Source organism: Lonchura striata, chromosome 12, assembly GCF_050655825.1.
Source record: "Lonchura striata isolate lonStrDom1 chromosome 12, ASM5065582v1, whole genome shotgun sequence".
In the NCBI taxonomy this organism is placed as follows: Eukaryota; Metazoa; Chordata; class Aves; order Passeriformes; family Estrildidae; genus Lonchura; species Lonchura striata.
Window position 1 is genome coordinate 20,728,272 of NC_140714.1, and position 22,725 is coordinate 20,750,996.

Below are 22,725 nucleotides of genomic sequence, written 5' to 3' on the forward strand. Positions count from 1 at the left end.
ACAGCAGGCACTCATGAAAGGAAATCAGGGAGGAATTTGCTGAAGTTCCAGTATTGGACACCTTAAAAGCATCTGTTATTTAATGTCTTTAGTAAATGTATCTGTATAAAATAAAACTTCTTTCTAAACACAACTTCACAGGAAAAGGATAAGTGAAGAGATTTTATTTAAAGCTGAAGTTACTTGATTAGATATAGACATAGAATAGATATATAGATATATAGATATATAGATATATAGATATATAGATATATAGATATATAGATATATAGATATAGATACATGTCTGTTCCCCTTGGAGCTGGATAAAGACAGGTGAGGTTTGGTTGGGGAGATTTTTCTTCCTAGGGAAGGGATTTTGTGGTTTCTCAGTATCTTTCACTGAGCAAGCCTGAAAGACTTGGGGATCAGAACAGTTCTGTTTGGGAGGCACCTTGGGGTCTCTTGTCCAGCAGCACCATCAGGACATTGAGTTCCCAGTGTCCAGGGATGGTTTTGCTGTCTCCCTGAGGGACACCACTGCTCACTGACATCCACTGGGCCTCCGAGCCATTGACCACAACCCCCCTGGATGTGAGCACCCAGCCAATTCCTCCTTCTCCGAACTGTGCCTGCATCAGATCCACAGCTCACCAAACGAGGGACAAGGATGCTGGGCAGGGCTGATGTGTCCAGGGCATTACAGACATCCAGAGTGGAGGCATCTGTAGCTCTTCCCTTGTGCTCTGGGTGTTGCGCTGTGTTTTATTGAGCTTTCAATTGCAATTCTGTTTCAATGCTCGGTTCTATAAACCTCCCACTTTTGTGTTGTATTACCATATTTTATCCTTAATGGATTGTTCCTTTCCCCATGTATTCTTGGTTCTGCCCTGGTTGTCCAACTCATTTCCCTTGAGTGGTGTAACATCCCTTAAAATACCCATTAGAATTCCTTTCCCCAAAGCAAAGGCAAACCAAGCCTGACTAGAGAAATTTTACAAAATTGAACTTGGTATATTATCCAACACACATGTGCAGAGCAAGGCCCTGGCTGCTGAGTCTCAGGAGAAGGCTGAGGGAAATGCACCCACTACGTTCCCTCTGCGACTCACTCGGCATCTGGCGCAGAAGTTTGGATGCCTGCAGGGGTTGCTTGTCTCCTCTGGGTGTGTTTTTCCTTCCCTCTGGGAAGGCCTTAATGGAAATTAGTTCCATTTCTCCTGCAGACCAGAGTGGCAGTGAGTCAGAGTATCTCCACTGCAGGCTGGTGATGCTCTGATACAAGGAAACAGGCGTGCATACAAACCACACTGTGAAAAGCCAGTGTCCATAAAGGAGCCAGAGGAGCCCTGCATCTTTATTTGAATACAGGGAGAGAGTCCATGGGGACATCTGCTGGTGGGGTTTTCTCTCTCAAAGTTTTGAAGGACACAGCCTCCTTTTAAACTCCTGGCCACATGCTGCCCTCTTCCTTTCCCCACGGGCTGAGGTACTAGGGCAGGGGACTGCAGGGACCTTTGTACCCTCTTTTCCTTTTGCAAGGTATTAGTTCTGGTTGCCATCCAAACTGTAATAGATAGATAATGAGATGACTGGCTCTCGCAATTAAGGGATGAATATTGTGTGTATCTTAAGAGAAGCTTTATTGATGTAGAGTTATGTTATTGTGATTTGTTGTTTAGATGTTCTCTGTTCTCCCCACAGTTCCCTTCCCCCCCACTCCCTATTGTTCCCACCAGACAGCCTGGGCTGTCTAGGACAGGTAGAGAGAAGGCGTGTGTGGTAGTCACATAACATTTGAATGGTGAGAGACACAGACTTTACCAGGAAAATCTTGCGAAGGCTGTGAGAAAGCTCAGAGAAAGAAGAAAAACAATTCTCTTCATTTGCTGCATCTGTTGTTTGGCACATGTGGAATGTGCTATGGAGATTGTTTACCAAAGAGGGATTTCTTCATTGGACTCTGGTGATGGTGTTTTGATTTCATTTGGCCAACTGGAGCCACTGTGTGTTGGGCTGTCTCTAAGGGTTACGGGCTTTTCTTCAGTACAGTAGTAGCCTAATTTTTAGTATAGTGTAATATAGGACAGCTTAATAAAGCTTTTGTTCAGCCTTCTGCAAACATGGAGTCAATGCACGTCATTCCCTGTGGTGGGGGTCCACCACAATAGGTGTTGACGTATAACCCTTGCATGGGAGAGTTAGGAATGGAAAAGCTTATTGCTGGGGTGGCATGGGGGGACAACACCTGACCTTCAAATGCAGCTACAAGACATAAATTCCATCAATAAAGGGCAAAGAAGGGTTGACTGACAGACTTTGGGAGGGGCCAGGGGTGGCTGATGCACCCTCCAGGAATGTAAAAGGTGAAGCATCAATCTTGAAGATGGGGCAGCCACCTGGCAGGCAGCCATGGGGCAGGGAGCCTTCCCAGGCCTGTTCTTCCTTATTAGTCCTTCTCTTACGTTTTTGTAAATGTTTAATGAACATTTTAATTTTTTAAAGTGAGCAGTTGTTTCTCACAAAACCCATTCCTAAGGTGGGATGGTTGTGTTACTCCTGACAGGAATGGGCTCCCTGCAAGTGGAGAATTTTAAGGAGTTTCTCTGGATCATACCTGGTGAAGTTTTCTGTTATTTTTTTTCTTTTGAACTGGAGTAGTCTAAAGAATTTTGCAAAAGAATGTTTTTGTGAACAGTCAGGTATCTGACAGGAGGTTCAGAGGTGATGTTTGAGACCAGCCACCTATTGCTCAATCTGTTTAACTACTACACAAACACTTCTGGGACACATCATTTAGGCTTACAAGAGTCAGTGCATTTGTGAATACATTGTTATTTAATAGGAGCAGAAAACTTCTGCTTTTTGTAGCATCAGAAAAAGAGCCATGATCTGATATGAATTCCACGCTTACAACAATCAAGTTTTGTGCACACACAACACTCCAAGCAAGGGAGTTTTAGAACAGCTACTGAAGGGAAATAACGTGTCAAGCTGCTGTAAAAGGTGGAATTAACTGTTTTGGTTACTGTGCCCATCCCACCTGTGTTTGTAAACTGTGAATGTCAGGTGAAGTATGGTAATATGGTGATATGTTAATAACAAAAAGTAAATTTGTTTTAGTCCTATGTGCAGTGCTGGATTTGTGGCTTGGTGTTGTGCAAATTCAAGGGTACTTCATGGTTCTTCTTGTAGGGATAAAATAGAGAAATTTCCCGGGGAAATAGGTCCTGGTTTATGTTCCAGGAAGACTCTATGCTTGTTCTCTATTTTTATTTTAATCTGGTTGTTTGATTTGTAGGAAACACTTTCAGCACTTTGGCAGGGTTGGTGTTTGACTGGACAGTGGTGAAGGACCCAGAGGCTGATTGCTTCTCAGATTCCCACAACGCTCTACGGTAAAGTAATTTCCTTTGGTCTCAAAAGTTGGTTCAGTCTGATGCATAAAAAATACTTCCCCACATCTAGGCAGTTTACTGAACTGGTGCCTAAAATTATAATGTTAAGGGTCAGTTGATTCAGTTTGGGTTTTTTTAACCTACTCAGCAGCCTGGGCACTTTGTTCTCTGTTTAATTTAACTGATAGTGTTAGTGAGCAGCTCTGATAGCTCTGATGCAATAATTAGAAATAAACAGATGCAGTCGTTGATCTTTCTGGTACATCTCATGCAGAAGGAAGATTTACCAGTAAAATTGTTATCTCAGGGTTTCAGCAGAGTTTTATTTTTCGCTTTTGAAGGAAAAAAAGTCACTTTCCATTTCAGAAAGGAGCTCTCTGAGCCTTAAGAGTTTCAGGTGTCAGTGGACACTTAGTTCTGGTGTTGAAATAGGAGGATTTCTTGTGGGGAAACCAGTTCTCCTACAGAGCAGAATGGTTAACAGCCAGCTTCCATCCTCAAACTGACACTCCAAATACGCTGCAGGTGGGATGGGGGGAGCCAGCAAGACTTTGCTCCTGGGCAAACACAAACTAATTTTTGCAGCCTTAGAGAAGCAGCGTTGGCTGGGGAAAGCCTGCTAAGCCCATAATACACCTGAAGCTGCAGGTACAAGTGAGAGCCAGAATGAATGGCTTAGTGGGACAGGATATCCCAAGTCCTGGTACATAAGGAGCTTTTTTTGTCAGTATAACTATTTGCTGATGTGGTTTTAACCAAACTAATATTGATATATACTCTACTGTTAGCACAACTATGATACCATAGAAATGTTCTACAGGTGGTGCAGCTTTGCAAAATAAATCATAAATTGTCAGGAATATGTTAATATCCATAACTGTTCTCCAGATGGCTCCACTGGTTTTTCTCTGAACATGCACATGAAGCCAAGCAGATCATGTGCATGCAGAAGGTGACACCCTGTGAAACATGCTTCTCTTTCCAAAATTTCCTGTCATTTGCCCATTCATGGAAAATTCTTTCCCCCTCTTTTGCTCTTTTCACTGAAATTTCTAACAGTTACTACAGGTTTTCAGCTTGCAGACTATTTTCATAGTCATTTGTTAAATACGTCCTGGCTTCTTGAGGGAGGTCAGAGTTGCGTTCTGGCTTTGTTGAGCTATTGCTTTTATCAACATAAGCTTTGGGTCTTGCACATCAGTTCTTCTACAATACAGAGAGTTTTTGCAGTCTCACCTACTGAACAAACTGGAGGGATAATTGTAGACAACATGTGCAGTCTTGTGATAGCTCATCAGCAAGCTTCATACAAACTTATCTGTCACAGAAATTAGCTGCAGATACCTCAAAGAATGAGTAAAACTGGGATATCTGGTCCCAGGCAAGTATCTTAAATCGGCTTAAAAATGGAAGTGGCTGGGAGTAGATGCTGGTGATGTTTCTCTGTGGGTTTACAAAGGTTGGTTAACAATTTTCTGTTCACTTTGTGATTCACCTTTCAGTATTTTCAAGTTCTTAGAATCCACCTACATCTCACCTTCCTGTACATTGGAAATGGAAAAAGTCGCCAAGCAAGGAGATACCATTCTGGTGTCTGGAATGAAAACAGGGAGTTGTAAATTAAAGGCAAGACTTCAGGAAAGCATCTATAAGGTAAGATTTCTGAATGTCAGAGGGGAGGATGGATTTCTGAATGTGTGAATGGGCATCTGTTTTTCTGTAGTCTCCAAAATGATCTTCATATCAACATGAATTTTTTCTTCATTCTTGCACTGTGTGCACAGAGCAGATCACTGTACCATTCACTGTCCCTTGCATTTTGTTGTGACAAAAGTCAAGATGAAACTAAAGAGCCAAATAATAAAAATAAAATGGCAGCAAATAATGTTTTTCACTTCCAGATTCTAAGTTCCCGCTTCATGGTCTGCTTCAAACAAATGAGCTCCTTTTAATGTGGTTACTTTTCTTTCCCCCTCTATCAACAGAATGTACAGCCTGCAGAAGTCAGATTGCTTATTTTGGAAAACATATTTTTAAATCCAACATACGACATTTATCTTCTGTTTGGAGCATCAATTCAGTACAGAGTTCAGAAACTGAGGCAAGGGAAGATCACAGGTTTATTCTATTCTTATTTATTTTTATTTTTTAATGTGTTGTGTGAATTTTTAACAGCTGAGAAATTTTTAATTGTGTTTAAGCTACTATGTTAATGTTTAATACTGTTTTCCTAAGGCACACAGTGATAGAGCTGTTTAGTTCTTTCCATCAAAAAAATTGTGACTCTTAAGAATATACTCTTGCAGATTTGTCAAGGATGTGGAGTCAGGGGTAACTTAAAATGAGAGCTAACACTGTCATTTTAGTTGCTGACAGTCACTAAGGAATTGACTGACTTTCTTGCTTAAATCAAATTTAGATTAGTAACTTCTCTAACAGAAAATGTTTTATTGGCAAATGGATTTGCTCCACAAAGTGAAGCCTTTATAAATGTGGGTTATCTGGCTTTATGCCCATTTCAAAATGCAGTGCCTTGAGTTTTCTCTCCATTTTTCCCTTTCAGCTATTTTTTTTTTCTTTTGAAGCTGGAAATCAGTTGAATGTTAGGTCGAAATACTGAGATGACATTAGTTGAGAACTGCAGTTTCACAGACATTAAATTTTCCAAGAAACTGGTTTTGTGTGTGTGATGTGAGGGCAGAAGTGCTATTTTTACAAGCCACTAGAAATATTGATTTAATCTGTGCACTAGGCATCAGTAAAAAAGAATCAGCAATAATTAGCAGCAGATAGCCACTGCCACACCTGCTTTTATTGTTTCCTATGTTTTGTTTCACGTCCAGAAAGAGCAATGCCATCAGAGCAATACGAGCTGCAGCTCCAGAACAACATCCTCCATCCCAAGGGAGATCCCTCCTGGCCAGTTGCCAAGCTGGACCAGGCAACATCCACCGTGACTGCGTTGCAGCAGGGCCAAACCAAGCTCATCCTGGTGCACAAGAGTATCCTTCCTTGGGAATGCTTCTCCAGCCACCACTCTGTGGCAGGAGACAAGCTTTCCACCATTGGCAACGCAGAAGGATCAAGTTATCCTCATTTGTATTGAGAGTCTGGAAATCAGGAGCTGTGGAAAGCAGCACTGCTGTGAATTCAGTCTCAGCACAGCTGTCTGATGCCTTGGAATGCTTTAACAAATTGAGTTGGTGTCTTGGTTCGACAAGACAGGAGTCTGTGAAAGAGGGCAAAGCCTCCTGTGCAATGGAGAAGGCAAACCCGCCCCCCCCCTCCCTCTGAATTACCAGGATCTTTAAATTAAAAGGCTCTCAGGCAAAGATATGGGAATGGGAGTAACAATTCTTTACTAGGAGAAAACTAGATAACAATTTAAAAAGGCAAATGCAATTGGTACAAACAAAAACTAGTGATAATGTCCACAACCTGAGGAGTCGGGGTGCTGGTAGTAGTCCGGTGGCAATGATAGCTGCTCCTCTTGCAGTGGCGGATGTATTGCAGCTGCAGTGGTGATCTTTTGAAGGGTATAGTTTTCCTCTGAAGATCTGGTGGCAGTGGGGCCGGTCTTCCTCTGCGCCGGGGTTGCCTCCGAGCTCCGCCGCCGCCGCCTCCCTGTGCTCCGGCGGCTCCGCTGCAAGATCCCGCGAAGAGAGAGAGAGAGCTGCTTCTCTCCCCAAAAAGCTACTCCTTTAAACAATAATAGAGTGCTTGGCTTCCCCCTCTGTGTGGGACCCCTCACAATGGGATGGTGTTACATTTACCAGCCCAGCAGTGAGTCAGTCAATAGTGTATAAACAAACCATTGCCTCTACGGGGCAAACCATTGTCTTTGGGAGAGATAACAAAACCTGCCCAACCTTTCCACAGATGGCAAATAGAATACAAGCTTATCTTACAACCCAGGAGAGTTGGCAAAAGATCACTTAAATCACGTCTGTTCCCCTCAGTCACTGTAGAAATGTATGGGGCTTTATTTAATGTTTACATTGCAGTCATTATATTCTCTAGTGAGATCTCTCCAAAGTGCTCGATGTCCTGCAGTGAAGTGGGGAGAACGTTTATTTGCAGTGCACACTTAGCTTTAGAATAGCCAAAGAGGCTTGAGGAGTCCCAGGAGAATGCTGATCTTGGCTTGTGCTGAGCCATGTGTTCCTTGACTGAGCCGCAGGTATCTGCATGCAGGGGGTGTCCCGGCTGCCCAGCAGCACTGTCTGTGTGGTAGCTCCTGCATATTTGGGTTGGTATTGCTGCAGTCTTCTGGCTGAATCATGCAAGTTCTGGCCTTGTCTCTGTGATTTTCATGCTGTATCTCCACGCTTCCGTTCAGCGTTAGCTTTCACAGAAAAGGAATTTTATTCATAAAAGTAGCTCAATGTGAAATAGGTTTTACATACTTTCTTTTATCTCTGTAGTCAGCAGTTTAAAATAATGAGTGTTCATCTGCAGAGTGTGGACACCAGAAGCAAAATGCTTTTCTCCATTGGATTAAGAGGCTGCTGGTTTGTGCTGTTCAATATTTCCTGTTTTGCAGGATTTACAGTTCATCCAGGTGACAGATGGGTCCTGGAAACAGGCAGACTTTATGAAATTACAGTTGACGTGTATGATAAATCAAGCAATAAAGTGTATTTATCTGATGTAAGTTGAAATGTTTAGATACTTTTTTTCTGTGACTGTCTCCTAAATCCTGACTTGCTTTGGAATTATTTGAGTGATTTCTTATTTACATTGAGACAGGACAGTGCAAAGCTTGTTGTTTCTTGCCTCTTCATTTTTTCCTTTGTTTTGTTGTTGTTACTTTATAAAAATAAAGCACTCTAGGTGATTCATGTGAAGTTATTGGAGTCTGAAGTGCTGTAGAAAAAAAATGGAAGTTGGGCAATGTCTTTTAGGTTGGATGGGGCTTGGAGCAACCTTAAATCACCCAGTGCCACCCCTGCCATGGGCAGGGACACCTTCCACTGTCCCAGGCTGCTCCCAGCCCCAGTGTCCAGCCTGGCCGTGGGCACTGCCAGGGATCCAGGGGCAGCCACAGCTGCTCTGGGCACCTGTGCCAAGGCCTGCCCACCCTCACAGGGAAGAGCTTCTTCCTTAATTCTATATACCAGGTACCAAATACACATAGTTCTTAAACTGCAGAGGAAACGAAATTAAAATAATTCAGTTGCAACAAGAATAAATTTATTGAATTACTGCTTTTGAGAGTATTTGATCTAGGGGAATATAATTTTATTTCCTCATAATTGCTTTTTGGGATACAGATCTGAGTTTGAGCTAGAGCTTAGTACTGTGCCTTTGGGACAGTATATTCATTTGTTCTTTTATGTTGAAGAAGGAAAAAATTAGAAAAATACTGTAAAATATGAATTACTTAGTGGTATAAATATAGGTACTTTCATGTTAAATTACATTTAGCATGACATTTAAAAAGAAACTTTCTGCGGAGTTAATGTCTCTAAAGGTAAAATCTTACTGAAAGACTGAAACTTCCACAGGGAGAGTTCTAATCAGTTTCAGCAGCATGTCTTTGAACTGTGTGATTAAACATTTGCTTACTGACTTCTTGTTGTATGTTTAGGGCTTTCTGTCCCCCACTGATGTCAGTCACCTGTGGCAATTTCTATTTCATATTCTGGTTTTAGAAGATCCGAATTACTACAGAGCTGTCTGGAGAACACTTTGAGGTGCTGCAGTCCTCTCTGAATGGGTCCTGTCATTGTGTGAGGGCTGTAAAGGCAGGTCAGACCACGATTGATGCTGCACTGACATCAGTTGTTGACCGGGTGTGTCTGTGTGAAAACTCCTCTGCTTCACTGGTAGGCCTAAAAATAATTGAGCTGTGCACTAGTGACTTCCTGGCAAAAGGAAACCTAAGAATGACATGGGTCTGAGCTGTCTTTGAACAGATTAAGAACCAAATTCTAAAATCCTTTCTTCATGAAAACTGCCAATTGAGTCAAAAGAGGATTTGCTTACATTAAAGACTGTGGGATTTTGCTCCCGAGCCTGTGGCAAACTCCTGTTAGGGCAGTGGTGCACAGCACTGATTTCTTTTCTTGTGGCAGATCCTTGTGCTGGGCAAGGGGCCTCTCACAGGCTGAGGGAATTTTACACTTTATTGTGGTAGGATCATCACTCATACCCTGACCTTGTTCTGCAGTCAGTTACATTGGGGAAGTTTGCTGTCAGTTGGGAAGTGCCCTTAAACTCTGGAATGACAATTTGCCAAATGTATCAGCCTGCACATTTCTCCAAATTACTATTCATTTACTTTCTGCTGGTTGGGCAGGCTGCTGAATGTATGGCTAACTAGGGCACGTGGTGTGGAAGTGAATTGCTTTTGCTTGAAAATTCAACACTTCAACCCATTTGCTGTAAAATCAATTTAGTGATTCCTTGGGCAGGATTTAGCAGCTCCTTCAATGTGATACACCTCAGTCATTTTGTGTGTCAGAGATGTTCTCTTCAGTGGAAGAGCATCCCTTGAGAGTTGTTTTTCCCTCAGAAATGCAGTAACAGTGTGTTGTGCCAGAGGGTTGTAGCACTGCAGTGACAGCAGAGCTCTGAAGGCCAATGTTTGGGAGGGAGGACTGAGCAAGGGCTCTTTCAGGCTGAATTTTGTACACAGTGGGATGAGCAAAGAGTAAATATAGGTGTTGAGCCTCCAGATTGGCTCTCCAAGTGAGGTCTCAAAATAGGAGCAATGAAAGAGTATCTTTTTTCTTGCCTTTTACATTAATGTGGGCACCTGGATCTTCAGGAGCTATTTGCTCACTGGGAGCTCTGCTCGTAAGTGGTCCTAAATAGTTTTCCTTCCTCTCTGATGTGTTTTCAAGAACATGTCTGTACCTAAGGACTAAACATTAACTCTGGGAAGCTCTGTGATGCCATTTATAACACCGTGGTTTTGCACTTTGCAGGATGGAGGTGTTCACACCTTACCAGTTCCAGTGAGAAACCAGCAGGATGTGGAGATCCATGTTCCAATATTGCTTGTACCCAGCATTCTGATGTTTCCTTGGCAGGCAAAAGCAGGAGTCTACCAGTACACCATCCAGGTATGCCAAAGAAGTACCCAGCTGCAGGGTGTGTAACTCATGCAGGCACACTGAGGCCTGACACCACTGAGCTAGGGCTGACTGTGGATACTTCAGGCACAGTGCCATCCAAAATGTAACTTGCAGGAATTTCATGGGACGTTAGTTACAGGAGTTGATATGCAGTTTTAAAAAAGCACCAAGAAACCAACAAACATAAAAACCCCACTGATTGTACCTCTTGTCTTCCCTTCCTCTCTCCCTCATGCATGCACCACGCACCTGTGCCTGGAATGGTTTGGAATTCCAGGAGCATCCTACATGCAAAGATCCACAGCAATCATTAGAGGCTGCCCTTTGCTGGCAAGGATGGGAAATATGAATGGGAGTGTGAAGTGACTACAAAGAAGGGCATGACAAGATTAATTTGCAGCACTCTGCCAGCCTTGGACATCAGTATTCCTCACTGGCCACACACCTTGTGCTCCTAATACAAAGTTCCAGGGAGGCAAAGGCCCCAGCTTATTTACAGAAGGGATGATTTCCATATTTACTAGGTGTGTCTTTGCTCCCAAGCTGTCAGTTATTCCTTTTGCTTCATGAAGCAAATGGTTTGTATGCCAGTATCCAGTATCTCCAGTCTAAGTAGGGAAAAGAAAGTTGTGCTTTCTCAGCCCAGACTCTTATCTCAGGCCAGTGATACCCAGACCCTGCACTCAGGTGTTGGATGCACAACTCCTACCTCTCCCTTTTAGCATAAAGTGGTGCTCAGTGTTGGATCTGTATTAAGTAAACTATAAGCAAATAGGCAGCAGGACACTTGGTGCCAGGCTCTCCTCCCAGGTAACAAGGGATAGGATGAGAGGAAACATCCTCATGTTTAGCTTGGATATTAGACAAATTTTTTTCACAGGAAGAGTTGTCAAGCCATGGCACAGGCTGCCCAGGGCAGTGGTGCAGTCACCATCCCTGGAAGGGCTCAAAAATTATGGGGTATGGGACCTGAAGACATGGTTCAGTGGTGGACTTGATAATCTCAGAGGTCTTTTAGAGCCTTACTGATTCAGTGACTCCATGGAGAGAATCAATCTCACAGGATTAAATTGCATTCTCCAGTGTGAGTCTAAGGGCAGCTACACTGAGTTAAGCCCTGCATAACTCGACTTGTCTGTTCTGTGGGATTGGTTTGGTTTACTTCATGCTATTCCTGACCACACCAGCAGAGTGTGGCAAAAATTCTTAGTACTAAGTCTGCATTTGCAGTACTTCATAATTCTGCTGGAATTTTCCCAGTAAAGGAAAGGAAATGTGGTTTTGTTTCCTACGTCTTTCACAGTTCTATTGTCACCTTATCTTGCAAATATAATGAAGTATTTCACTAGAGAACATTCCTTCATGGTACTGCAATAATTGTCTTACTTTACTCTGATGTTCTTCTATAAAAACATAGAAACTTTTTTCTCCCAAGATTTAAATTTTGCTGAAACTGAGACCTTTCTTCTGTTCTATAGATTCCACAAGACACGTGGTCGACAGCATACACACAGCTCAACTGTTCCTGCCTCTCCATCAGAGTTTGCCTCCCACTGCATAGCTTCAGTCAGGCTATTTCAAATGGGTGAATAAAGTTTTTCTGAAAATAAATTGAAAGGGATTTTTGGATCTAGCCAAATTCTGTTGATAGCTGAAGTAACTCCCTCCAGATGGTACCAGAATGCCTGGCAGGTTTTCCTTTGGCAGCTGTCTGGTTTGTTGGGGGTTGCTTTGTTCATCTTTGTGCCAATGAGATGGTTTCTGTTGCCTTCCTTCGGCGCAGGCATGAGAGGTGCAGAGCAGCTGTGCGAGGTGGGCACGTGGAGGTTCCTGGGGAGGGCACTGCTCCCAGGTAGCAGTGTGGAGCTCCTGCCAGGCTCTGGCTAATGGTGAAGCTGCATGGGAAGCTGCTTTACCCTTCCTCTCTCTCCTCAGTGCATACTGACTGTCAGAGACAGAAAGCGTAGTGACGTGTCTGGGGTTTATGGCAGGGACCTGAGACTTCATAGTCATTAAGACTATGCTCATCCCCCTGTTTCAACTGAAACACCTTTACAAATATGCTGAGCCCTTGGATTCTTTCAGCCTTTCTCACCACATCCCATGCATCTCCTGTAACACATCTCTGCCTGTTTATTTGGCCGTGTCCTTCTGTAATCAGATTGTGCATGTGCTCTGAGAAAGGAAGATGGGAAGATGGGAAATGACCATCCTCTTAATTTTATTTTTTTTTTCTCTTTCCCTGGTAAAAATTACTAGCTAAGCTCCTGTATAATTTAGACTTGTTTGTTTTCCACACTGTCCCTCTAGAGAAGATTTATCACCTTGTTCATTTTTAATTATGAAATTGGTTAAAGGAAATGCTGAGGAAGTAAAAGAAATTAAAACAATATACATTTTAAAATAGCTCCAGTGTTCACCTGTGTTTTACTCTGATGGAACTTTTGACATTTGTTTTGGTGTGTGAAAGAAGCCAAAATTAAAATGAAAGGTAGAAATCTTCTCATCTCTCTATTGCTTTTTAAGTTCTGAGGTGTTATTTTTTTTGTATGTCCTATTCTCAGTGCACTCCTGGTTTTCACGCAAGATATCCAAAGCTGTGGAATGTGAAAACCATGTACTTGATTAAATGTTTGAAAGATTTTCCCTCTGTATTTCAGGCTCAGGGTGGAAGTGGCAACTTCAGCTGGTCCTCTTCTAACCAGGCAGTAGCCACAGTGACAGTCACAGGAGTGATGAGCACGGGGAGTGATGCTGGGGTCAGCATTATTCGGGCGTTCGACGTGCGGAATCCGCTGCTTTGTGGTGAAATGAAGGCAAGAGATTCATTGTTCAGTGCTTGTTCTTGAATGTGGCTTTTGGAAACAGCAAAGGCACTGAGAATGCCATAGGCAATCCCCTTCCACTTCCTGCCCTGTGGCAGGTTAAGTGATTCCTTTCAGTTTGTGCTTTAGGGAATCCAGCACTGTCCAGTGCATTAACCTGACTCCCATTTTTGCCCCTTCCTGATTTCCTTGGCAAACCTTTTTCCCTGTTGGAAGTTTTAAGTGCAAGAATGAAATGGTAATTAACTCCTGGCCTGGCCATCCAGGCAGACAAGCCACACTAGAAATTCATTCTGTAGGGTGATAGGTGGGTGCTCTCCCTTGATACCAAAGGGTGACAGTTGTTACCAGGATGTACAAGGAAATTTCTGTCTGGAGAAGTAACTGAACTGAGCACTGTGCTGCAGACGGGCTGCAAATACCCGAGCTGGCCAAGAAAAAACAGTACTTTAGGAAAATTAGGAGAAAATGGCAATAAAAAACATAGCTCCCAAGAGGGATTTTGTGGTGTCTCTTCAGACCATCCCCTGTTCTTAGGTCATGGTGGTCAGTGTGTGTGGCTTGGAGCGAGGAGAATGCAGGAACAGTACATGTGGTGGCCCAAAGGGAGGGGTGTGACATGAATTAAAATCTGTTCAGAATTTAGCTTACACACTCACTCTGAAATAATTCTCTGAACAGCCTTAGATGCTGCTTTTTAGCAGTGCAACAGTTACCAGCTGGAGACACAGGGAGGAAGATTTTTTCAGCTCAAACTTCTTATCCTCAAACATGAGTCAAAGTCTGAAGACAGAAAGAAACCTTCAGACCATGTGAGCTTTCAGAGCAGTGTATTGCACAATCTGAATAGGTTATTTTTGAATGCTTTTTTTTCCTGTGTTAGGAGCTGCCTTCTGTGTGAACAGCTCTTCAGAGTTCTGTTTACTGACCTCAGTGAGTCAGTTTTTAGTAGTAGTAGTTTTAGGAGTAGTTAATCCACACAGATTACATCTTTAATTCTGTCCCATATAGTTTGGTATCCTGAAGCCAGTTGCAGAAGATTAAGTAGTTAAGATCCTGCAAATAAAAGCTGTGATTGCTGTGAAATCTCTGGTCTGAGGTAGGTTCTTTAATGGATGCTAAACCTCTCCCAGCTGGTGATGATAGCCCCTGGAGATAGCACACAGCAGTCCACACTTCAAAGTCTGCAAAGCAGAGGAGAGAATGACAGGAGCAGCAGTAAAAGGGAAGCTCACCAAGCTGCTGTGGGCTTGGGCTGGCGTGGAGCAGAGCAGTGACCCAGCCTGTCCCTGTTCTGTCCCTGGCAGGTGTCCGTGAGCGAGCCCAGCGCCATGGAGTTCACTTCCTGCCAGGTGGAGGCACACGTGGGGCAGGTGCTGGAGCTGCCCCTGAGGATCAGTGGCCGGACCAGCGTGGACAGGGGCGAGCTGGTCCCCCTGAGAGACTGCTCACAGCTGGAGCTGGGGGTGGAGCTGGAGAGCCCTGGCGTGTTCAGCCCACTTGAAGGTGCTTTAACTCCCTCCCTGGTTTGGAAGTTAAATTGGTGACAGGTCACACCTCTCCCAAGTCACACTTCTCCCTTAAATCACTGATTCATAGTTCTGTACAGTATCCCCACAGAACTGCCAACCTCAGAGGGGAGGGGGTCCGAATAGTTTTATTTTGAGGATATATTTGCTTTCTTATGCAGAATGGTTTGAGTTGGAGAGACTTAAAAGTTCTTCCAGTCCCACCCTCTGCAATGGGCAAGGACACATTTCACCTGTCCCAGGCTGCTCCAAGCCTTGTCCAGCCTGGCCTTGGGCACTTTCAGGGATCCAGGGGTAGCCACAGCTTCTCTGGGCACCCTGTGCCAGAGCCCTACCACTCTCTCAGCCAAGAATTCTTTCCCAGTATCCTGTCTAAACCTTTTCTCTTTCAGTTTGAGGCCATTCTCCCTTGTCCTGTCCCTACATGTCCTTGTAAAAAGTTCTCTCCATCTTTCAGGTAGGCTGCCTTCAAACAGCTCTGTGGAATTTGATGACCATGCCTGGGCATTTCTTTCCAAATAAGCTCTTGTATATTTTTAATTTATCTGACAGGAAGACTTAAGCCAGCTGCTGATTTTTGCAGTGGGGTGAGACTGAAGGCTGAATTTCAGGGTACACCAGGCTGGTGGTTGTGTACACCCACGGGCACGTGCGCGTCAATGCCAGCATCGCCATCGCCGCTTATCTCCCGCTGAGAGTGAGTCTGCTTCCCCTGCTCCTGGAGAGATCCAGGATCCAGCACTGAAGCACCTTTACATGACAGGGAGCAGGTTATGCAAGGAATAGGTTTGAAAAACTGAGGTGGGTGGGTTTACATTCCACCACTGGCTGGTTCAGTGAAGAAGATAAGAAAGAAGCTGAGTGCAGGGTCAACAGATGGAAATACAGAAGAGGCTGCTTTGTTGCCTCATCTGCAGAAGCCTAGCACTGACTGCAGGCTGAAATCTGAGTATTTCACCATAGCTTTCCCTCAATATGGAAAAAATGTTAGTGCAAATACTACGGATTTGTGTTTATAATGAATGTAATGTGATGTTGTGAAACACAAACTGGAAAGGTTTTTGTGCACTAAATGTCAGGTTAACTGCTGTGGTGGTGAACAGCACAGGCTGTCCCAGAGATGCACATCAGTGCAGAATTTGTTAGACAAGTGTGAAGTAAAACTTGTGTAGGAGAATAACTACATACACTGAATTGTTCTGGAAAGAGCACTGGCAAGTGAAAGTACAATTTGACGTAATTTCATCCATTTTAAATACTTCTTTGAAAGTATAGCAGAATACTATCTCTCTGTGCTCAGAACAATATATTAAGGGTCTCCCTTTTGCTGTAATTCTTCATGAGAGAGATGTGATTAAAAGGCAGCTAAAACTTGTCTTTGGATCTGTTGCTTCCTTTGAATCTAATCCAGCTGGACAGAATCCTTGTGGATTTTAGTGCAGCTCTGTTTTTCGCTAAGTGTGCTGACAAACCACTGCATGGGAGAAATCACAGCCTTATCCAAGTATAGCTGTTCCATTCAGAAGGAGGTTTATTTTGCAGAGCACAACCAAACAGTGTAAATAGATGATTAATTTTCAATTAATTAATTGCTTACAGGCTACCGATCCACCATCAGTTGCTTTAGTGACTTTGGGTTCCTCCAAGGATGTGTTGTTTGAAGGAGGACCCAGGCCATGGGTCCAAGAACCTTCCAAGTTCTTCAGGAAGGTTGCTGCTGAGGATGCAGAAAGCATTGCCTCCTCTTTACTTGAACGTGCCACACCTCGAAACAGCAACCAGCACTGGGTTAGGGTGCTGTGCAGGAGCCTGGGAGAGCAGGTGAGTGCCAGAAGGGCTTGCTGTTGCCCTCCATCAGGTGCTGAGAACTGGCTCCAGACACATTTATAGTGCCATATGCCTGTTATGTAGCTAGATGCTTTTATAATGAGCCAGTAAAGAACTTGGGTAAGTACATTGTTTATGCATTTTGATGCAGATTTTAGAGTGAGCATTTCACAGCATTACATTAAAAAGTGGTTTATGATGGGTTTATTGCAGTATAAACCCAAGTTGTGGAAGCCTTGTGTTGTGGGATGCATTGAACATCCTAATGAGTGCAGGTTCAGTTTGCATGAACAGGATCAGAGCAGAAGGTTACTGAGCAGGCTGACTCCCCTGCCTTACCTGCTCCTCTTAACTGTGTTACCTTCCAGTGTAATTCTGTTTATTCTAACAAATGGCAGCCCCAGGAATTGACTGCTCTACTCTCTGTGCAGCCTTGGTGAGCGTGGCTGTGCTCATTTTCCACTTGGTTTTGTTCTCTCCAACATACAGAAGTGATTTCTCCTGCTTTACTCACCCCCCTCAGCCCATGGAGCTTTTAGCTTCAATATAGTGTTCTTCTGCAATTCTGCAAGGCTTAAGCATTTTGGTGGGGCTGCCAAGTTCCACTGATTTCCTCACTTTGCAAAGTGGAGCTGTTTCTGTCAGTGCAGATTCCAAAGGAACAGGCCTTGCTGTTCGTGTGCAGCTCTGTGCAAGGCTGGCTGTCCCCAGCACATCACCCCTGCATGGCTCTGCCCAGCACCAGTGCGTGGGGGCATGGGGCAGGTGACCAGAGCTGCCTCAGCCTTCTCTGCTTTTAGATCCACTTCACTTTGCTGAAGGCTAGAAAAGGAGTGTAAAATAAAAGATAAGATGTTTTTAAACACACTGAAGTGGCTATAAATGTTGCCTTTGAGCTGTTCTGTTCTCACTCTGCAAGAACACCTGCAGTTTCCATTCTCAGTTACATGAGATTTGTTGTTTGAATCAAATTTGATAGTAATGAACATGAACACCGAGGAAAGAGTTCCCAGGAACAGTACTTTCATAGTGATAAAGAATTGTTCTTGAGATGTGCTCCCTCTTTTACATCTTCCTGTGTCTTAATAGTGCTGTAAATCTCCAAGCACTGTATTTTTGCTTTTCATTCTGATATCACAGTGTAACTGAGACCTGTGGAAATACAATGTGCCTGAACTAAACTCTTTCCTCATTTGCTGTTTTCAGGTTATTGCCTTAACAGTTGGGAACAGCCCCACAGTCACCAACCCTTTCCCAGTGGTTGAGCCTGCTGTGGTGAAGCTCATCTGTGCTCTCCCTTCCCGGCTGGCTTTGATTCCTGTTTATGGCAGCCCTCAGCTTGCTCTCTCCTGCCCTTTCCTCCAGCAGAGCAAGCAACTGGTAAGCCTGGGAAGTATCAGGAGAAGAAGGTGTTCTTAGAGCAGAAAACTCAGTGTTTGGAGCTCCATGTGTGAAACATCGCAGCTGCTGCAAGAGGAGCAGTAACTGGTGCTGTGGCCACACTGTGCCCTTGGGAGCCCTGCACAGAGCAGGCTGGGGGAGTCCTGCAGTAAATGGACAAGAGATACGTATCGATTATCAGGCATAAGGAACTTTGCTATTCTGTTTTTCTTGCTAACAGGTATTGTCACTTGTTGGCTGCTGAGTAAGCCACATTTGGTTGTGTTAATATTCCCTGGCAAATGTAAAAGTCATCCTCCTTCCCTAAAATGAATCATTTTAAAGAGCTTCTACGTAATAACAAGAGGAGATGGAGACTTTTGTGTATTGTTAGCCACCTCAGAGCTCACCTGCTTTTCTGGCTCCATTATGTGTCAGCTTACCTTGTTGCACTGCTGTTGCTAATGTATTTCACCAGAATTGCAACACCAGAATTTTGAGCTTTAACAAACAGCAGTGTTTGTAATCATTTATTTGAATTTTAAAAACAATTTCCTTGAGCTGTGGTTCAATTTTGTTGTTGTTGGTTTGGGGATTTGTTTTTTTCTTATGGTAATTCACTGTCTAAAAAGCCCCAAAGCCATGCTCCAGTAAAACCCCCTTAGAGTTCAGAGATTCACAGAATGCTCTGAGTTGGAAGGGACCCAAAGGGATCATGGAGTCCAACTCTAAATGGCCCATACAGGACTTGAACCTACCTGGTGTAAGCAGCACTATGCTCTGACCAGCTGAGATAATCTCAGGGCTGTTGGAGCACAGCTGAATGCCTTGCACTGATGGCTCCTTTTAATGAACATTCCTTATGCGTTGATGTTGTAACAAACCTCATGGAATTCAGCATATGTTTTTTTAAATGATTAAAAAATCCTGTTGTATTGGTTCAGTTCAAAATATTCCTTCTTTTTCAGGTTCCTGTTTCCAATTACCACAATCCAGTGCTGGAGTTGGCTGCCTATGACCAGCAAGGCAGGAAATTTGATAACTTCAGCTCCCTTAGTATTGTGTGGGAATCCACAAATAAGGCCATTGCTCGTATTGAGGCGGAGCTGCCAATGGAGCTGACTCTGAAGGAGGAGGGCAATGGTCAGAAGAAAATGCAGGGTATGAGTGGGCTGAAATGAGCATTTCTTTGTTTGAAGGTCCGGATTAAATCTGTTTGGCAGTGTCTGATCTTGATTAAAGAAATTACTGTAATCTGCAGTCATACTTCAGTTTAACATCAGTGTGCATGTTTTAGTGTGTGCTATTAAAGAGAGGAGAATAAAGGAACTAAGTCCAATGTCTAGAACCTGTCTTGAGGGAGAAAGTTCTTGTCTGATGAGAATGAGCCTAGAGGAGCTGGATGTATTTCTCATCTTTGCTGCATTCTAGGCTTACAAACTGTGGTAGCTGACCGTGAGTTTGGAACTGCTGCCATCTCTGCCACTGCCACTGGATTCCAGCAGCCCCACCTGAAGGCAGCCAGAGCCCAAACAGCGGTAACAGTACCTGGGGGGATTTGCCATTTCCCTGTGGTCAATGCTCAGTGTTCTGGTGGCTTTATTTCCCCCCCACACAGTACTGTACAAATCAGGCAGCGCCCTGGTGCAGTCTGGTTCATTCTGCAGCGGTTTGATACTGGTTCATGGTTTTCCTGCTTTCCTCTGCACTAGGTGCTGCTATCCAAATCAAATTTGTCCAAATTCTTGGAAGTTTTTTAACCATCTGAGCAAGGGCATTACAGAGAAGTGTTTCAGTTGGTTTTGTTTCAGTTTAGGGTTTTTTAATGAATCTCTGCTGCTTGTCCTTCACTAAAGCAGCCATGTGCTTCATGCAGCTGTCACTGGGGAAAGCAAATGGATTATTGCCCCTGCAGAGCTGGGTGGGAAAGTTCTGCATGAGCAAAGCAAAAGCTGACTGATTCCTCATATGGACCATGTGTTATTCTGGGCTCTGACTGATGCTCTGTTTTTTTTTTTCTTTCTGATGCCAGCCATAAGCCCAGGCTCTCATTTTACAAGTCATTAGCCATTCCCTGAAATACTTAGTGTGTTGATACTCAAGCTAGGGAAGAAAGACAGTAAAAGGTAATGATGATGAGCAAAGAGGGCAGGTGTAAATAGCTGGCAGTTTTCTGTGTATGTCACTTTTGTAAGCTGAATATAAGGGCAGGTTTCAGCCTGTGGAATAACCTGACATGTGCAATAACTGACTCTTAAAATATTCTGCTTCCTAACTGGAATTTCTGTTTAATCTTGTTAGCAAGATTTAAGTGGATTTGAACTATATGCAGTACCTTGAAAACATACTTGAGGCAAAAAGTTAAATATGCACTGAGAGGTTACAGGGTTTAACTCAAAGCAGGTAGCAGATGGGCACCAGTAATGTGAAATATTCTGTGGGCTAGGTTCCTCTCAGCTTGGCCCAGGTGTGGCATCTGCTTAGTAAATTCTTTGAGAGGTGATCTTTTTTGCCACTTGGTTCTTGACTTTTCTTTGAGGTTTCCACTCTTCTCATGTTGGGAAAGCATGGTGCAGATGTATTTCCCCTGAAGCATTTGACTATGGCTTAATGAGAATTACTGCAGAGACACAGTTACTTTGCTGCTGAAGTTATTTGAGATATTTGGTTGTGGTTTTTTTTTTTTTCTCTCTCTTAGAAATCGAGCTGTAATATGGATACTTGATGTTCTACAATCATTTTGTAGTTCACTGTGCTCTGCTTTGTTAAGCCAGTATTATATATTCTTTCTTACTTTTCGAAATAATTAGTAAAGAGACTGCAGTAAACTTTGCCTTGAGTTCAGAGAACACTGGCATATTCTTAAGTTTTATTCTCTGTGTTTAAATTTAGGAGGACTCTGTAGATGCCAGTCCTGCTGCACTTTGTGGGCTCATGAATGAGTTGTTTTTTTTAAATGAGGTGACGTGGGTGCATTTTTCAAGTACATCAGCAATGGGCTGCTCTGCTCTGCTTTCAAACCTGCCCATTCTCCTTTCTTGCAGCCAAAAACACAAAACAGAAATCTAGTAGATGGGATATTAAGATGCCTTGACTGTTGTTCCATGTTTAAGTGGAACACCCTATTATGCCATTAGGGAAAGATCACATCCTTTCTACATCAAGGAGATAATTCTACTAATGAGGTGAAATGGGTACAGAGTACTGACTTCCTCTAGAAATCTTTTCCTTTTCTGAGCTAATGTTGTTATGAGTGAGTGATTAAAGCTGCATTTGTTCCAGTATTCATGTACTTACATTTAAGGAAGAATTTCTTTTGGTGGCCTGCTAAGAAGCATGAAAAGATGAGTTAGAGCTAGAACACCTTGTGCATGTTCCTTATCATTCTGTATGAACTTGGGCTGTGGCTCAGAGTTAATACCCTGTCTGTGCTTGTCAGACATCATTCACTGATGCTGCAGTGCTGGGCCCTGGTCCTCTGCCTGTGCCAAGGGTGCAGAACAGAGCAGCCCTGAGGATGCCCTTCCCTGTGCTGACTGACTGAGCCCTCTGGATCTTGTGGGCATCTCATCCCTCAGCCTGTGCTCTGAGCTTTGGTTGCCTGCCTTAAACATCCTCCCTGCACACACAGGACTCTGCAGTGTTGTGCCTCTTTCTGTAACTGCTACCATTGTTCTTGCAGCACGAGGCTGTGCTCCCAGGGCCTGCCACCATTGAACTGGTGCTTGTGGAAGATGTGAAAGTGAGCCCCACTGGGCTCTCCATCTACAACCACCCTGACATCCAGGTGAGGAGTTACTCTGCTGCTTTCCAGCTGCAGGGAGGAAAACATCACACATTACTGATGCTTGAGATGCTGCTCAGCAACCAGGACGGCAGCTCCGTGCTGAGAATCTTTGGTGCCAGGGAAATCCTGGATAGCCTGGAGGTGAGGGCATTCCCAGGGAGTGTCTCAGCACAGCTGAGAGCATTCTGAGCTGTCACATGCAGCTTTCTAATGCGAGGCACTCCCTGCCATCTTCACCGTGTCAAGGTTTATTCCTGAGATGATTTGGAAATGCTCATCTTGGAATGCTGATTATTCCTCAGTTTTCATTTTTCACAGGATCCCAGAATGCTTTGGGTTGGCAGGACCCTGAAGCTCATCTTGTTCCAATGCATTGCCATGGGATGCCACTCACTCACTGGGTTGCTCAGGAGCCCATCCATCCTGGCCTCGGGTTTTGGGCTCGTGCAGGTGTGGCAGGCTCACCTGGGCATACAGCCTGGCATGTGTGAGCCAGCTCACGGGTCAGGAAGCCAAAACCTGCTTTACCCCTGTGGGGAAGTCTTGCCCAAGTAAGTGTGTGACTGACTGCCCATAGCTCACACAGCCCATTGAGGCTCTGTGGGTTTTGGCTGTGTGGGGTTAGCCCAGACCTGTGGGCGGGGCAGGTGAGAGGCAATAGGCAGGGGGAAATGCTGCAGGTGTCACTGTACGGGTGCACCTGACTCCTCTGGAGGGGTGAATTGCTCAGTGTTTCTGAGGAATCACCCATTGCTGGCAGCTGGCCTGGAAGAGGGAGCTGTGCTGTGCCGTGCCAGCAGTCTGTTCCAGGTTGGATGTTCCCTGTGCAGGTGAAATGTGAGTCCCCAGCCGTGAAGGTGCTGGAGAAGGAGAAGTCCTATGGGCTGCCCAGTGATGTGGTGTACACTGTGAGCCTGG

General features: G+C 44.1%; 1 protein-coding gene across 1 annotated transcript; it reads left to right on the forward strand.

Moving 5' to 3' along the window:
• Positions 1 to 6,228: 6,228 nt before the first annotated feature.
• On the forward strand, positions 6,229 to 22,724 carry LOC144248434 (nuclear pore membrane glycoprotein 210-like; the record flags this gene model as incomplete). The annotated part of the gene is given in 13 exon segments (XM_085590017.1): positions 6,229 to 6,379; positions 7,921 to 8,027; positions 10,310 to 10,447; positions 13,120 to 13,275; positions 14,562 to 14,790; positions 15,366 to 15,416; positions 15,419 to 15,510; positions 16,413 to 16,634; positions 17,847 to 18,020; positions 18,989 to 19,181; positions 19,452 to 19,558; positions 21,703 to 21,948; positions 22,638 to 22,724. Coding segments are annotated over 13 exon segments (1,953 nt in total), but the record flags the coding sequence as incomplete, so codon positions are not given.
• Position 22,725: the final 1 nt, after the last annotated feature.